This window comes from Opisthorchis viverrini, assembly GCF_000715545.1.
Source record: "Opisthorchis viverrini unplaced genomic scaffold opera_v5_50, whole genome shotgun sequence".
Taxonomy (NCBI): domain Eukaryota; kingdom Metazoa; phylum Platyhelminthes; class Trematoda; order Opisthorchiida; family Opisthorchiidae; genus Opisthorchis; species Opisthorchis viverrini.
The window spans coordinates 1,009,371-1,027,428 of record NW_008751706.1 but is presented as its reverse complement, the minus strand read 5'-3'; the positions used below and the strand labels follow the sequence as shown (position 1 = coordinate 1,027,428).

General features: G+C 43.3%; 2 protein-coding genes across 2 annotated transcripts in view; one reads left to right on the top strand and one right to left on the bottom strand.

Moving 5' to 3' along the window:
• T265_13267 (hypothetical protein) overlaps positions 1-13,416 on the bottom strand; it is a gene marked incomplete at both ends in the record, with an annotated part of 38,196 nt that extends 24,780 nt beyond the window's left edge. The window contains one exon of the mRNA XM_009168016.1: positions 13,287-13,416. Coding sequence (XP_009166280.1) covers positions 13,287-13,416 — 130 coding nt within the window. The remainder of the gene's footprint in view (positions 1-13,286) is intronic.
• On the top strand, positions 8,263-16,773 carry T265_03481 (hypothetical protein; the record flags this gene model as incomplete). The annotated part of the gene is made up of 4 exons (XM_009167981.1): positions 8,263-8,377; positions 9,022-9,178; positions 12,727-12,897; positions 16,641-16,773. 4 exons carry the CDS (start codon positions 8,263-8,265, stop codon positions 16,771-16,773), a joined length of 576 nt encoding a protein of 191 aa, XP_009166245.1.
• Between the last annotated feature and the right edge of the window lie 1,285 nt (positions 16,774-18,058).

The following is an 18,058-nucleotide window of genomic DNA, read 5'->3' as shown; positions in this document are numbered from 1 at the left end:
GTTTTCACTAGAGACTCAATTGAAGCTCTCGTTTATGATATTCTACAACTGAATGTGCTGCACAAAGGCCACTGCCTCATGTTTCGGTTGGCAAGATATTCGAGATATCGCAGTATATTTTCATAAAGGAAACTACTCACAAGGTTGTTGAGATCTCTTCGACAGCCCACGACCGGTTTCGCCCTTCCACTTCGAGATCATCAGGTAGGCGCAGTCCCCAGGTTTACGTCAATCTTGTGTTCTACTTGAAACCAAATTGCACGAAATCAGCGGATATACACTCATTTGCAAACTAATTTGGTTTTTCGAGAGACTCACCCGGAACCCAGCTGAATCTCTCGTTCGTGATGTCTCAAGGCAACTGCTCAACCAGGCCGCCTCATGTTTCAGTCGCTACGATATTCGAGATATCGCGATACGGATACATCCTTAATACATGTATATTTATCACAACTATCACAAACCAGAGATCCACCTTGATTCCAGGTGGGTCTCTCGAAAAAAAACAAAATAGTTTGCAAATTAGTGTATTTCACCAGTTTTGTGCAATTTAGTTTCAAGTAGAACATAAGATTGACGGACGCTTGGGGACTGCGCCTACCTGATAAGCCGCAAGAAGGACGAAACCGGTCGTGGACTGTCGACGAATCTTCAGCAACCTTATGAGTAGTAGATTACAAAACATATGTGTGTCGCGACATCTCGAATATCTTAGCGACTGAAACTTGAGGCGGCCTGGTGCAGCACATTCAGTTGCCTGAGAACATCATAAACGGGACATTCAGCTGTATTACGAGCGTTAATTTTTCCTGCACGCTCTTTGTTTCGACAGCCGGCAGTTAATGTTTCACTTTGATTAATCGACCTTGATTTTAATGCGTCCGAAATTAACGAGATGATTGGGGGCAGGAAGCGTTCATGCGCTTTTCATCTATCAATAATTCCCAACGCGTTTCCAGTTTGTAGGTCGATCCTGAAAGTCACAAATGTACTTTTAACCGGCCAAACATGACCTCGGCAAATATTAATTAATGGGCAATGAATAGGAGTCTTCAGAGACATGGTAGTCACGAGGTTAGTCTAAATGCACCGGGGTGGAGTTGTGCAGTTTGTCAGCGATCCTTTCTGTGGTAGATCTCTTTGCTGGAAGTGCAACTGGTCTTTCCATAAAGAATGATCTTTTGTGGAAACTGCAACAATTCTCGTAGTATATCCAGATGTAGTCATGACAGATCACTTATCTGTTTTTTACTGCGGTATTGACAAGGATAAAATCCTCCCTAAACGCGAAGACTTTTCTTTCTCAACATCTGGCCAGGCCTTGAGTTTGCGAGCACTGCGGACTGACTGACTACCTTCGACAACTATGCCTTAAACGGTTACCTGGGGTCATCTTAAAATTTGTTCGTAATAAGTGAATCAGAACAGCTGATAGCCCGGTAGCTAAGCGATTAACATGGCGGGCTTCCTTTAAGACGGCCCGGACTTCAACCCTCCATGGGTGCTTTTAAATTGTCCACCGTCGCAAACTGCAGTACAATAATATTTGGTCACTAAAGAGGTAACAGAAGCTTCGGCCTCTTACTTACCTACCCACTTACTTGCTAACTTACTTACTTATTCATTTGCTTACTTAATTATTTAGTTGGTTACTTACTGACTCACTTACCTACTTGCTTACTTACTTACCTACTTGCTTACTTACTTACTAACTTACTTACTTACTTACTTACTTACTTACTTACTTACTTACTTACTTACTTACTTACTTACTTACTTACTTACTTACTTACTTACTTACTTACTTACTTACTTACTTACTTACTTACTTACTTACTTACTTACTTACTTACTTACTTACTTACTTACTTACTTACTTACTTACTTACTTACTTACTTACTTACTTACTTACTTACTTACTTACTTACTTACTTACTTACTTACTTACTTACTTACTTACTTACTTACTTACTTACTTACTTACTTACTTACTTACTTACTTACTTACTTACTTACTTACTTACTTACTTACTTACTTACTTACTTACTTACTTACTTACTTACTTACTTACTTACTTACTTACTTACTTACTTACTTACTTACTTACTTACTTACTTACTTACTTACTTACTTACTTACTTACTTACTTACTTACTTACTTACTTACTTACTTACTTACTTACTTACTTACTTACTTACTTACTTACTTACTTACTTACTTACTTACTTACTTACTTACTTACTTACTTACTTACTTACTTACTTACTTACTTACTTACTTACTTACTTACTTACTTACTTACTTACTTACTTACTTACTTACTTACTTACTTACTTACTTACTTACTTACTTACTTACTTACTTACTTACTTACTTACTTACTTAATTCTCATGCTTGCTTTAAGGACCAACCTGGCTCGAAAATTCACCAATACATTTTTATGAACATACAGAGGATTGCATTGTACAACCCCGACTGAATGAGGTTAGAGAACAACGGAATGCGGTTCGTGATGTGCCAAGGATTCAGCCCGTTTTCCTTCTCTTCACCCCTCCCTCTTTATCTTGAAACATTACGTACTTTCAGAACCTATCTTTCAACTAGCCATTTACTGTAATTCCACTCAGTTGCAGTTGATTATGTAAAGAACTACTAAAGGGTATGTAGCATGCTGCGAAGATGCATACCTCTGCGCTGATCCAATCAAAAACCGCCCCTGCACTCAGCATGCTCGGTGTCCAGGAGTGGAACCAAGGCTGCGCCGAGGACAAAGCTGACATCTCCATTTTGATTGGCCCTCTCCAGCTGAGCAAAACAACAGTCTGTTTGATTCGGCTCAACGACAGCACGTTTTTGTTGTTGGACGCCGGAGTAATCAAAGTGTGCAACGGAACAAAAATTACTTGATCATGTAAAGTTTCATATGAATATCAAAGGTCTCACCTAGATATTTTGTCAATCCGAAACGTTACAGTTGCTGTGCTGTAAATCACTGTCGAAGCGTACTCTCCCCTGAACCGTATTGAACTTGTGTTTCAAGACAGTGGCTGGTGGATCGGCCACCGTTTCGGGCGCCGTTTCAATTGCCAAACAGGGTTTTGGATGGGCTTTTTGCTACTGTTTTTTTTACGCCGCAGACGTTCACTCTCTGCCTTTGGTTTGAGGCGTCTTGTTACAAGCTGTCGTCTTTGGCAACAAAACCAATGCCGATGCAGGTCTCCCAGATTCTTAAGGTTAGACCAAACTGTATCACATGTCCATAAAGGTGAGGAGATTGGTGTACTGGCCCGGTTTCCGGTATATACTTACTCCCTTTAATCGATCGATTTCATCTTCTCCTCGACAGACGTCCAGAAGCTAAAACATTTTACCGGCCTCTCTATCTGCAGCGAAGTTAAGTGGCGTGTGAGCAGAGTCAAACAATTCCGAGGGTTGTCATCCTCGGTGTCACCCAGCTAACATTTCTGAAAAGATAACTTTCGCAATATTTGTTTATCTTTTTAATGTACTACTCATAAGGTTGCTGAAAATTCCATCGACAGCCCACAACCGGTTTCGACCTTTTTGACGCTCATCAGGTAGGCCCAGTCCCCGGGTTTCCGTCAACCTTATGTTTTACTTGAAACCAAATTGCACGAAATTAGCGAATATACACTCATTTGCAAACTAATTTGGTTCTTTCGAGAGACTTACCTGGAACCCAACTGAATCTGTCGTTTTTGATGTTCTAAGGCAATGAATGTACTGCATCGGGTGAGTTTCTCGAAAAAAACCAAATTAGTTTGCAGTTGAGTGTATATTCACTAAAAAACAGGTTGTTTAGTCTTGCAGACAAAAATATTGGTTGTCGTTTGAATGACAGAACAGGCCTTCTCAGCTCCATCTTTTTGACAATATATGGTGACGATGAATGGGGACAAGATGGCCCAAGTGGTTAGAGTGCGAATTTACTGACCGGAGGGTCCGTGGTTCGAACCCGAACTCCGCCTCTCGACTATCTATGCTTGGGCAACCTAGCAGTCTCCCAATCCTCCTGTTTCCTTCTGGTGGCATGGCAGTTAAGCGCCAAAAGGGTGTTACAGCTGATTGATATTTTCCTTATTTTGGTGGCCAAATGTTCCTCTATTTTTGGTATGTACCAAACTTTTGTTCTGACAATACCATCTACCGCATCTAATTTTTGAACAAACAGACAAGTGAAATGCGTATTCTCACTCAAATGGTGGTGGGATGGCAATGGATTTCTATCCAGTGTTCAAAATAAGAATATACAACTTCCATCACCAAGCCTCGACATAGTAAATTAAGTGTGTAGAAAAAACTCTAATGACCAGTTGTGAGACCAGAGCAACTTCAATTCCAAAAAGACCAATAAAATAACGCGAAAGCCTACTTGCGGCCAACCAATCACGTTAGAGCTATTAGATGCTGTTTAGAAGCCATATAAGCACGGGCTGAAGACTGAGAGTTCGCCGCCCTCAACCTAGCACTGATGATGTTAATTCATTCAATGATGAAAGGTTTGAAATCAACTGCTAAGTTCAGCGAACAGACCAAATGTCACTGACGGTTAACTTGTGTTCGAGTTGTCCCCACTGCGGTAGTATTCCGGTTCTCTGCTGTTGCGAATTGTAGCTTCTGATCATTTTCTCCCCCGTTCACGAAATATATAACTTCTCCATGAACTGGTCTGTGTTCCAGATCCTGGATGTCTATGTTTTAATTAGCATCGCTCATTTGGCTGGTAGCAATACGGCCCTTCTCTGATTTGACCCCATATCGCGGTTGAATCATTCACGAGCAAGTGTTTTGGAACACAGAATGCTCTCGCACACTTTGCCTCTGTCCCTGTATCTGCATCTATCAAGCGCCCAAACAGTGTTCCGTTCTTGACTCTCTGGCATTTATAAAGTTTCTGAATTGAGGACAGGTTTCAAGTCAGAAGATACATTCATCTTCATGGTTCTGCAGTCAGCGAACGAGTGGGTAGCTGTTTGGATATTGTGAGCCATTCTAACACTGTGTACGGTAGGATTTACGTGCTACAATAAATTATTCCCCAACGACTTTATTCGCTGGTATCCCCGTCAAATTTCCTCACCAGCTTCATGTCACGCAGGCAGGTGACATAATTGCGATAAACTACTGCCTTCGAACCAGATGATAAATTATCTCTTTCGAACCACTGCAACACATGGTTTATATTAGATTTCGGTTTTAGGGATGTTGGTGACAGACGGATATAAACATGAGGATGACGCTGATAAGAGTTTGTGAATCAGTAAACAAGGCATTCATATAGACCAAACTGTTGCCAAACAGCGATGAATAGAAAGAAGTCATTCAGTTCACGGTCACTTGATGGGTCCCAGTAGAAATAACAGTTGCTTTAGGGCTAATGCTGGCCAATCCATTTACTAATTCTTATTGATTTTTCTTTAATTCATTCCGGATGCACAAATCCAGTGTTTCTTTAGTTTGCCAGACTGTACGAGGGCTAAGAAAGATAGATTTGGTTACGAAGTTGCCAACAACAAGTTACCTATTCAAGGATAGGATACTCAATCCGCTGGAATCAAAATGAAGTTGGCTAAGTACAACATGAAGCTACCTTACAAAGAACGAACCTTTGTTAAATTGTCGATTCTTTCAACTGAACGGCGTATTTGATTCAAAAATATCAGCACTGGTCCAACTTAAGGCTTGACAACAAGTACCTGTTGAAAAGAAAATGGCACTGAGACAACCTTCATTTTCGGCAGATCAACAAACCGAATTTTTCCCACCACGGAAATGCTTCGGTTTGCCGGTAAGCAAATCACAAGCAGCCAGTCGAAGTGATTTTTGTGCTTTCTAGTCAGATTTAGTCAGTGTTTTTTCAACGAAAGCTCATTTGCAATGACGCAACAGTTGTGAATCTCGCCAACTTCCACTTAGTCGATTCTTCTATCGTCTCCCCGGAACCTTATTCATCCAGATGACAAATGTCCCGTCAACTATGTCGCAAACACAACTTCGGAGCATGAACTACGCACCGAGGTTGATCCGATGCAGTATGCCACACCTCATGGGTCACGTTGTAAATCTTTCGCAGTGCAGACAACCGTAATGTGTCTACAGGCGTGAAACTTCTCCCGGGCCGTTTTCGGACTGACAGACCGTAGAATCCGTGATACTCGGGACTGTTTGTTGTATTGGAGTAGTGCGGGTGTTGACAGCCGAATAGATTGGAACAAATGCTTGTGGTACCTAATGGCTGTGTGTGTGCGCGTGCGCGTGTGTGTGTCTTTGTGTTTGGCAGTCCTAAAACGTACTACGTCTGACCATTTGACGGGGATGTGGGTTCACTTTCCTACAATTAGAGCGCATGCTATTTTGGACAAGTGCACACCGGTTGTGGCATTAAAAACTACTGCCGCCAAGTACAGTATTCGCGTACAGGCAACATTGTTATACACGGTACATCTTCGGTGGTGTTCCAACGTGAATTCATATCAGGAAATATATACACTCATAGTCTAACCATCAGTCATTTAGGTTGTGAACCTTTACAGTGAAAAACTAACTCATGTCACGCAGAAAGTTTTGAGTAGTCTAGCTCGTAATTTGTTCACCATGAATTCTCATTATTCGTATTCTCAAAAAGGAAGATATCCCCACTGGGGTGATGGAAAGCTGCAAGGAGTTTACTGCTTCTGAGAGAGGTCACAAACGTACCTGGATGGTCTAGGTTCGTTTGCTGATAGCAACTAGGTGCTGCCAACGAAGAAAACCTGCCCGTGCATGCGGGTACTCTCATGAGTCAATTTGGGCTCGCTGGATAGACTTGTTGGTTACCATCCCGTCAGCGTTTATCTTCAACCGCTTTCACTGTTCGGTTACTATCTCATCAATGTTTACCTTCATGCACTCACATAATCTGTTTAACGCATGCACACTCATTGTTTCACTCCTGTTCGGATTACGTCATGAACATTTCGCCCCATGACTAACCGAGATTATTGGGATCTTATCCTAAGACAAACAATGGAAGCGCATCCTCATTCACAACGGAACAACGACATCAGGATGCCGACGCTCGTCACTTCACACCGCGCCTTGACCAGAGTCAGTTGAAACCCACGCACGACTCACTGTGCAGGAAAATTCTGGACTTGATATCGTTTTGGATTAAACGACAAGAAACGGGCCAGATTTCAGCACACTCCGTCAAGACCCGCATTCAATTCCACTGCGTCCTACAAACCTCGGCTGAAAACGAAGAACCCAATAAGTCTCTTATTTCCTTTTGTGTATTATTCAGTTGTACTAGTGTCTCTGGTAACCACTATACATAACTGTTTATTGTTCGTGTTATTCACCTTCTGATATTACTTCAAGTAAAAGACAATAGCACTAACAAACTTGAATGCAAGGCTTGCTTGTTCACATCTGGGAATGCTTATTTCTATACGATTCGTACCAATCTCATTAGGATGGACTGTGATACGCTGATGAGACAGCCTCGAACTAAAATCGATACAGAAAAAGGCTCCCACAAAAATTATGCATGCGTTTTATAATCCATAGAGTAAGGCAAGTCTCTCTCTCTCTCTCTGTTAATTTCTCTTATCACAGGAACTCCCGAAAGTAATCGGCGGGATTCATCTCTGGTTTCGGTGTGGTCGCGTGTTTGTTCGTGACCATCAGTCTGATCTCTATTCATCAGGCTGGCCGAGTCCACCAGTGATCAACCGCGATTATCTAATGACAAAAAGTAACAGCATTTGAGACTGGCCTCTCTTCGAGAGGATCCTCCACAGAGAAGTCTGCATGTACACCCCTTGAAGTTGTTCATAACATATTGCCAAGTTACTAATGTACACGAGACAAGAAGACGTCACAATTGTTCGATGAAACGGAAAATCTGAGAACCACTACTTTTCAAACTCTAGTGAGACACGTTTTCGGCAGGACTGCATTAAAGATGCTTTGAATCAATCGCTTGCATAAAGTCATTTGAGGAAAGAACTATCCAGGAGTCTATTTCCCAAACTTAATCCAAACGAGTATGGTGCTGACTGTTTTGTACACCAACCTGAGTTTGTAAGTCGTTTCGGACTGGATCCAATCACAAGTTAACATGTTCAGAGTAGCAGTAGATCTCGGATCTAGTTCCTCTGTGCTTGGTGCAGAGTGACAGGAAAAACCGTAGCGGGAGAGAAGACAAAATAGGTCTTGATTGTACATCTTATTTGAGTTTTGCTTAAGAAAGCAAAATGAAATCGTTCAGCTGTAACACCCTTTCGGTGCCTAACTGCCATGCTACCCGAAGGAAGCACGAGGATTGGGATACCGCCAGGCTGCCCAAGCCTAGACAGTCGACAAACAGAGGTCGGTTTCGAACCACGGACCTTCCGGTCATCAAATTTGCGCTCTTACCATTCGAGTGTGGCTCACAGTTCGTTGGTTTGACTTGTTGATAGAAACGCAATAGTATTGAAAAGTTGGTGGTTTAGTGTGATTCACCACAAGCTCCTAATGTCTATTTACTCACCTGCCACATCCGCGTCAACAAGCCTCAGGACGCGTCTAGCAACCATACTGACTCGTCAGGTCACTAGTGCTGGACACCTGACGTGTTCGGGTATTACGGATAAGAATGAGTCACGATCATACAGTATCCGTGTTGTCAGTATCAATTCGTAATCAATCCAAACACATTTGCAAACCTGACCCGAAAACCTACTTATTTCATTTGGTCATGTGTTCTGTCTCCCCAGTTGTGTGTGACAGAGTTGGGCCCTGGTCACGGAAAACGGTACTTGGCCTAAACTGCTACTCAACCTCCTGTCCACATACAAAACTATGAGCTCAATTCCGTTGCAAAGATGAGAAAATATCCTGCGAAACTGTGGCTGTAAAAAGAACTCGTAATTCGTCCGCCAAAGACGCTCGAGGAGGACTTGAGGGTGTGCCAGACCCTCGATAACCTGCAAAAACTCCAGAGTTGATAAATGTTTCATTCTGATTTCAAGTTATTAACCCTCATGCACGTGCGAGCACGAGGGCTGGGATACGGCCAGGTTGCCCAAGCCTAGACAGGGAAAGTCGAGAGGCAGAGGTCGGGTTCGAACCACGGACCTTCCGGTCATCAAATTTGCGCTCTTACCATTCGAGTGTGGCTCACAGTTCGTTGGTTTGACTTGTTGATAGAAACGCAATAGTATTGAAAAGTTGGTGGTTTAGTGTGATTCACCACAAGCTCCTAATGTCTATTTACTCACCTGCCACATCCGCGTCAACAAGCCTCAGGACGCGTCTAGCAACCATACTGACTCGTCAGGTCACTAGTGCTGGACACCTGACGTGTTCGGGTATTACGGATAAGAATGAGTCACGATCATACAGTATCCGTGTTGTCAGTATCAATTCGTAATCAATCCAAACACATTTGCAAACCTGACCCGAAAACCTACTTATTTCATTTGGTCATGTGTTCTGTCTCCCCAGTTGTCTGTGACAGAGTTGGGCCCTGGTCACGGAAAACGGTACTTGGCCTAAACTGCTACTCAACCTCCTGTCCACATACAAAACTATGAGCTCAATTCCGTTGCAAAGATGAGAAAATATCCTGCGAAACTGTGGCTGTAAAAAGAACTCGTAATTCGTCCGCCAAAGACGCTCGAGGAGGACTTGAGGGTGTGCCAGACCCTCGATAACCTGCAAAAACTCCAGAGTTGATAAATGTTTCATTCTGATTTCAAGTTATTAACCCTCATGCACGTGCGCAAAATCGCTCAGTGGCCAATTAATCAATACCAGGGAGGCGACCCACACTCGTACCCAGCCACGTCACCTCCCACTATACTGTCGGCAGGTAGTAAAGGATATGATCGCGGAAATGTTGCAGAACAAGGTGATTCGACACCCCGAATCCCAGTGGTCAGCGCCTGTGGTGCTGTCCAAGAAGAATTCCAGTAAAGTTATCCCCATATCACTTTGATTTCTACGGGCAACTCATCTTGAATCTAGCTGAATCTCTTGCATGTGACGTTCTTCTTCGAGCGATTAGGGTTCAAGTGGAACATAAGTTTAAAGGAAACGCGGGAAATGAGCCTTCCTGATGAGCCCCAAAAAGGGCGAAACCCAATCGTGGGCTGTCAAGAGTTTTTCAGCGACCGAATGAGTAGTACGTCACACCCATACAGGGTAAAATATGATTTCACGCTGGTTACACCATGTAACGAAGAGAGAATTTTCTTTTCCCACCTACGTTCAGTACGTTGAGCATGGCCTCGGGGTAGATAGAAGAAATAGAGAGATGAGAGACCATATTCGGGTTATCCCGCGGATTTCAGATGATGTCTTCTGGCCTGACTAGCGTTCCATCCAGCCTATTTCAGATAGGCTTGTGAGGTTTCGTTCTAAAATATTGTTTGGTCTACTTGAACAATGTGTTAGGCAGGAACAAAAAGGAAGATCTAAGCATTTTGTGGAGGCTACATGAGGTGGACCCAAAACTAGAGAATTGGTGGGAACTTTGCTTGCCCAAAAAACTATGATATCTTCTTGGGCTGACTTCAGTCCTCCGAAAGTTCGTGACAGGATTTCGGAGCCCCTCTGAATGACCCAGGAATGAAAAACTAGGATATCTAATAAGGTTTGAAACAGCTATAAGCTTGTGTCGGATTGCATCCAGATCTGCGGTCGACAGCAATTCTGAACTTTGCAGACTGTTATGCTGACCAATTTGTCCCAGACAATAAGACCGGCAAAGTTGGTTTTGTCGTGGCAACAAACTTGTGATGGCTAACCAGATTTTAAACAGTGGACGGAAGCAATGCACCGAATGAGTATCGACACTGTTACACCGTTGAAAACGGTCTACGTACAAACTGGTGCCCCATCTCCCTTCTTGCTGAGGTGGCGTCCAAAACCGGAATCCCAATGACTAACGCGGTGATCTACACAGTTATAACTACACAGGACTGATAGCACCTCACTAATTATAAACGCGACTGTACCTCACTTTACTCGAAGAAGTACCCCTAGGGGAGTAAATTTCAGCCAGCTAGCTAAAGACACATGTCCCTTTCTTCGAATAAACAGATATACGCTATCCTTTCCTCGGTGTTGTCTATAAACGGTGTTGCTGACGGTATCGGCTGTGACAATCCCGTTCGGGAAGATCACAGAAAATTACAGATTGAACGTGTTTAGGGTTCACCTGTTGTTTTTTGCTAGTGCTAAGATACTTTCCCACACAATACAGATCAGATTCAAGATCTTCGTGGTAGCTTCTCATCGTTTATAGTCAATAACATTTGTCTCCAAGGTTTTATTGATGTGAAATAACTCGAAATTACCCCAGCCAATAGCCTCAGTTAGGCATCTCACGTTCAGACTTGCGAATTTCTTTTTGTGCGCTCTGATTGAGGGCCCTTCTCATTCCCTTGAATATTGATCATGTTTTCTCTGTTTTCCTCTGTCGCATTCCCCGGCCTTCCTCAGAAAGCCTTGTACGTTGTAAACAGATTACCGAGACACATCGTGTTTGGTATTATGAAAAGAAATCATTCTGGTGCTTGTACTAACCTTAAACAAGCGTATTATTAACTTTTCAGCAACCTCTCCAAATCGATCTCCTGCATGCGGTCCACGTGTAGATCCACGTGACCTAGGACGTACCGGAAGTCTGTGATCTCCCTAGTGGTTCGGTATCTTGTAAAGCCTTTCGTTGAAGTAGATTCTGTTGGACTGCATGTCTACTAAACCAACTCTCCATCCACTCTGTTCTACTAAAATCTCCTCTAGGAATGCACAAGGCTATTCATCACTTCCGTATACTGCGCGTGCCCCGTAATCTGGACAATTCGCTTCTGACTAGAGTTTGGGCGATGCGACAAGATCCACTCTTTTGTATAACAAAGTTTTCCTGTAATTCCAGATTTACGTTCCGAAATCCATTCGTTCAGTTCATCAGATATTTGTCCCGAGCAGATATCTGATCTTGCCTACTTTCGGACAGCGCTCAGTTGTGTGCCATACTTCCTCTATACCAAATGTGGGGGTTGAAGAACTCACCTGTACCACCCACAGGTAGGAGTTGCATTCACACTACACTTTTGGTTTTTCAGTGAATGGCTAAAGAAGGTCAAAGATATTAGTTGCCTGCCGGGAGTTCAATAAATATTATTACACTTCCTGAGTGAGTGCTTCTTCTGGCCGTCTGTTCAGACCCATTCCAAAAATGCGTCAGAACTCGTGGACATATTGTCAGTAACCAATTGATTTGGAAGAGTTCTTGATTAAAACGAGGTAAAAATAGGCGGGCATTTCATTTATAAACCTTGAGGAGGGCTAGAGTATGATTTTTAATCAGTTCGTTTTCTCGGGTTCACGTCTTGCTATTTGAAAACGGGAGCAAGCATCGGATTATTTATGCTCCAGCGACAATTGGGGGTGGTGTGGGCGGTAAAGTATGATTCAGGGGACAAGTTAGGACGATCTGGGTTTATGCAGAAGGAGAGGTTTAATTCATTGTGTGTATATTTGTGTATCGACTGAGAATCAGGATTCTCGGGGCGGGATACTAGGACACAGTTTCTCATAGTCCTCTGTAAAACCTGTTGACAAGGTTGACACCTTTGTGAAATTTTATGTCGCTTTATGGGTTTGGTGGGGCGCGGTTTCGTTGCTGGACGTAAAATAGCCGATGTTCTTCGGATAGCCTGTCTCAGGAGACTAGAAAAGATTAATTTGCAAAAGAGTTTATTTGTCGCAATCAGTCCAATTTGGGTTCAAGTAGAATATAAGGTTGACGGAAACTCGGGGACTGCGCTGCGCCTACCTGATGATCCCCAAGAAGGGCAAAACCGGTCGTGGACAGTCAAAGAGTTTTCAACAACCTTGTGAATAGTCTCCTCCATAAACAAGACCTTCTGCTAGAGGTTCTCATTCCTGAAGAGTGGGAGAATTACCGGACAAAAATCCAACTCCAATATGCAGGCTATATTTGATCTTTTCTAGTGACTCCGGAAAGATTTTCGCAAATCGTTTGGTCTATTTTTCTTTCAGTGCTGAGTAGTGTTCAATCTTGGTCATGTATTGGCAGAAAATTATAGTGCTGGACGAACTGAACTATGTGTACATAAATCGTTTCTCCGTAACGAATTGGGCCAATGGCCTTGTTAGCGTTTGTGCCGGTTTATGTTGAGACAGTACCGTTTTCTACGACATAATCCTGTCGTGTGGCATAGAACAGGAAGGCTTCAGAAATGGAACATATAAGCTGACTTACCTTCTTTGACCATGCCCACTTTGAGACACTTTTGAAATCGACAATATTGGCATCGATTTCGACGGCGTTTATCAACCACACAGTTTTTCGATTGCAAACAGACATATTGTGCGTTCTTTTGGATGGTTCTCTGAGACGCAGGAAAAAAAAACAAAAAGAAGGGGCACATCATTTGGTGTGAATGATGGGGTTTTTTGTAAAAAAAAGCTTTTAAACACTGAAGGCTGACTGGTGCGGGATCGATGGTCAGCTATTGCTCGAATGATACCGTCATTTGAAGTTCAAAGTTTGGCAAATTCGGTAAATTCAAATCACTCATATCCACAAGCATCATGGTTCATCCCAGCTTTGTGAGCATTATTCACACAGTCGTCCTGATGTGTAGAATAGTGCTCCGAGAAATCGATTCGGCTTTCATTGATACCAACTTCCCACTGACATGATGAAAATTCAGTCAACTCGCAGCGAACCAGTGAGCTGGAGCCAATGTTGGTCAGGTCTCATAAACCCGTGCAGGCACCCCAATCTGGAAATCATAGGGCATACAGGCTATATTTGCAATGCACTACTCGTAAGGTTGCTGAAGATTCGTCGACAGTCCACGACCGGTTACTTCATCTTGGGGCTCATCAGATAGCCGCAGTCCCCGAGTTTCCGTCAACCAAATTAGTTTGCAACTGAGTGTATTTTGCTAACATACAGGCTACTTACGGGGATGGATCAGCTGTTGCGCATTGAAGCGACGAGAAACTTTCAGGTGATTAGCCAGAGTGGTCAAGTTCTCAGAGTCAACAACCCACTTTATCTCAAACGCCAATGGACTTGAGTGAAAACGGAGAGAATATTTTGACAGCATTTCTCAATACTCGACAGTCGAATAAATCCGAACGTGTAACGTGAATTTGACCTTTGTAATGTACTACTCATAATGTTGCTGAAAATTCGTCGGCAGCCCTTCCAATTCGGGCTCATCAGGTAGGCCCAGTCTCCGGGTCTCCGTCAACCTTATGTTTTACTTGAAACCAAATTGCACGAAATTAGTGAATATAAACTCATTTGCAAACTAATTTGGTTCTTTCGAGAGACTCACCTGGAACCCAGCTGAATCTTTCGTGGGCTGTCGACTGATCTTCAGCAGCCTTATGAGTAGTACGTTGCGAATATACAGTCACCCTTTTTAGGGCTCATCAAGTAGGCGCAGTCCTCGAGTTTCTATCAACCTTATGTTCTACTTGAACCTGAGAACATCACAAACGAGAGATTCAACTGAGTTGAGTCTTTCGAAAACCCAAATCAGTTTGCAAATGAGTGAACTTGACCTTGTTTCGATAACTCAGCGTTAATTTAGGGTGTCGTTCTGTGAAAGTTACCAAATCCAATCACACGAGGAAGATACTACCGATGAGATTTGTGGTGAAAGACAGCTGTGTGATCACTGCGTAGTCAAAGTTGAGATTTCGTTACCAGGGAATGATAAGGGAAAGTAGAGGTGTGACATTTAGTCCACTAAACTTTGCGTTCATTAGACGTAGGAAGAACTTAAGCGCAATGCTGAAAAGTCTTCCGAATTCGAATGTGGCCAGCTTACCTGTTGAGAGTTCCAAACCCGGTAATAATAGGAAACGGATAAGAGATACACTTTCAGTTTTGACCACCCTTTTGGCGCTCAGCTACCATGCAACCGGAAGGTAGAACGAGGGCTGCAATAAGGTGAGTCTGTCCAACCACTAACCCACCACTACGCTCCCCAATAACGCGCTGATGATGATTGTTGATGAGGCGTTTGCAATCAAATTGCCCAGCTCAGCGAACAAGCCTATGACCAGGCTGCCCAAGTTTAGATTGAAACAATCGACACGCCCAGGTTGGGCTCGTAACGTTGCCCTCCACTGAAATTATTGGTTTTACAGGAGGACGAGTGAACACGCAACAGAAGCAGAAACAGCTAAATATGCACAGGTGAGCCGTCCAAGCTAGTCGAAAAGCAAACGACTCATGTTTGCTGCGAAATTTCTTCCTGATCAAACTGAAAGCTCCTCGCTGTGACCAACGCCTAGCCCCTCACGTTCAGTGTACACAACATGCTGTCAAAAGTGTGTGTGCGAACTCAGCAGGAGACAATATGCCATGCGTCGACAAGGCTAGCCCTGCGCAGAACTGGCGCTGGAAACCGCGAAACCACATGGGGTGCATGAAACAATGACCACCCGTGACAGGTGAACTGATGCCACAACAACATTCGGTAAGCAAACTCGGTATGCGCAGCACAACACAGACTACATACAGTAGCATTAGAACTATCAAGGTGTTTGTTCCACGGGCAAACTTGTTGCTGACGGTTAGCGGTGGGTTTCGCTTGTCTAGCCTCAGTGCACTGAAGCACAAATAGTTTTCCGGAAGGTCATTTTGGTTGTGATGCTTATGCCGGTCGATAGGACAAATAAAAATTGCACGCGGATTAGGGGGAGTGTGCGTGCATGCGCACGCACAGAGAGCATGTAAGAAAAACTATCACGCGCGTGTCGTACGAACACAGTCATAATTCGATGCTCCATCAGCACAGCAGGGATAACGTTGGGTTCGACAGGTGATTACTGGCTGTTGTTCTAGCAAGCCCAGTTCATTCATCCTCATCTCCACCGAACATAATCAGATGTGCGGTTTCGACCGTTGGGCAGTACCAACGGCGTGAAGTTAGCTGCCAAATGTGCCTGTGAAGCGTTTCGGAAAAATCGAGCACACGACAAGCAGCTGGGTGAGGATAAAACTTGAATGAACTGGGAAGAAAAGTATGGAAAAAAACAAGTTTCGACAGCTCGCGTCTGGTTTCGGTTACGTGTACCCTCTTATTGAATTCAGGAATTCAAACGAAATCGAATCCAAAGTCAGTTGGGCTGAGTATCGAAACCATCAAATGATGCGCTGGAACAACTCATTTTTGTTTAGACAACTAAGTTCGAATCCAGGTCTTATTCAGTAGTTTGACTGTTTTGACAGGGCGATGCAAATAGTGCGTGTGAGAGCTCTTCAGCTACTGTCCAAATCAACTAAGGCCACCCGGATATCTCTCTGCGTTTATGAGCTATGTTCAGTCTGTACGGAAATATCTGATATAATTTCCTCCCAATTCCTAATGTCGGGACATCAGCAATGGGGCAGAACGACTTGAACATATACTGATGTATGTGCAAAAATCTCACCGACTGGAACATTAGGCAAAGTTTTTGCGGCACATTTAATTAGAAAAATCTTCAACGACAAATTCTGATGAGACATACATGAGTCCTCTATTAAAACCAAATCAGTGTACCATTAGAGTATTTAGCGACTTCCGTCTAATTTGTATCCAAGCAGAACTTTAGACTGCCGAAAAGTGGGGAAATGTGCCAAACTGAAGATACACTCATTTGCAAACCAATTTGGTTTTGCGAGAGACTCACCTGGGGCCCAGCTGAAACTCTTGTTTGTGATGTTTCCAGGCAACTGAATGTGCTTCACCAGGCCACCTCATGTTTCAGTCTCTACGATATTCGAGATATCACGATGCATGAGTATTTGTAGTGCACTACTCATAAGGTTGCTAAAAATTCGTCGACATCCCACGACCGGCTTCGTCCTGCTTGTGGCTCATCAGGTAGGCCCAGTCACCGAGTTTCTGTCAACCTTATGTTTCACTCGAAACCAAATTGCACGAAATTAGCGAAATACACTCATTTACCAACTAATTTGGTTTTTCGAGAGACTCACCCGGAACACAGCTGGATCTCTCGTTTGTGATGTTTCCAGGGGACTGCGTATAACTGATGAGCCTTAAGAAGTGCGAAACCGGTCGCGAGGTGTCGACGACCTTTCAGCAACCATACGAGTAGTATAAACAACGTGTTGGCTTGCCGAAAAGTCTTCAGAAGCCTTATGCGCGAGGTGTTTCATTAAGAACTTAAGGCAAACTAAGTAGAAAACAAGTCATAAACGCAGTGAACTGTCCGAACAAAGCGTAACATGAAATAAAGGCAAACTATTTCCCCCTAGTTTCCGTTTCACAGTTTAACGGTTTCTTTCAATCAGGTTTAGATGCTGAAGTTCGCAGCATTGTTGTACCCGCACAGAAACTTGCGGTTACACTTCTCCAGCGGCCCAAGACCAAGGTTGATGGTTACTGATGACATGGTGTCTCTTGGTTTTGACAAAACAAATCAGACAGTCACAAATTACGGGGACACAATGACAGTTGGCTTTCAAACCCACTGTCCATGACAGATTATCAAGGTTCATGTGTTGTGTTACACTCGCGCGTTTTTTGCTAGAACATGCTGAAACATATTTTGCATAAAAGGAGGCCGATTTGGATATTTAATGAGGATGAGTGAGTGCATTTAACCATACAGTCAGGAATCTGAACTGAACTTCACGCAGAAGCCTAACGTGATGAACCTAACAGGACGATTACTCATAGGATCGTCCAAACAGATTTAGGTTTTTGACAGCCAACCCAAAGAAACTCCGAGTGAAAACCTCCAGTCGAAAAACAATGTATATGCAACATCAGTCTGCTGTAGACCGTAGACCAACCAACTCCACGAATTCAAGTAACAGGCCTCTTTCGGTTGAGAAAGCATTATGAGAATACCTTTTTTCGAAGACGTACGAGCATAAGATTGGCTGACATCATACGCGATGTAGTTACAATATCCTGTGCCATCTGCAGACTCTTGCTCCTGTCTGAACAGTCTGATGCCTCCATAGCATTTCAGAAAATGCAATGTAATGTGAAA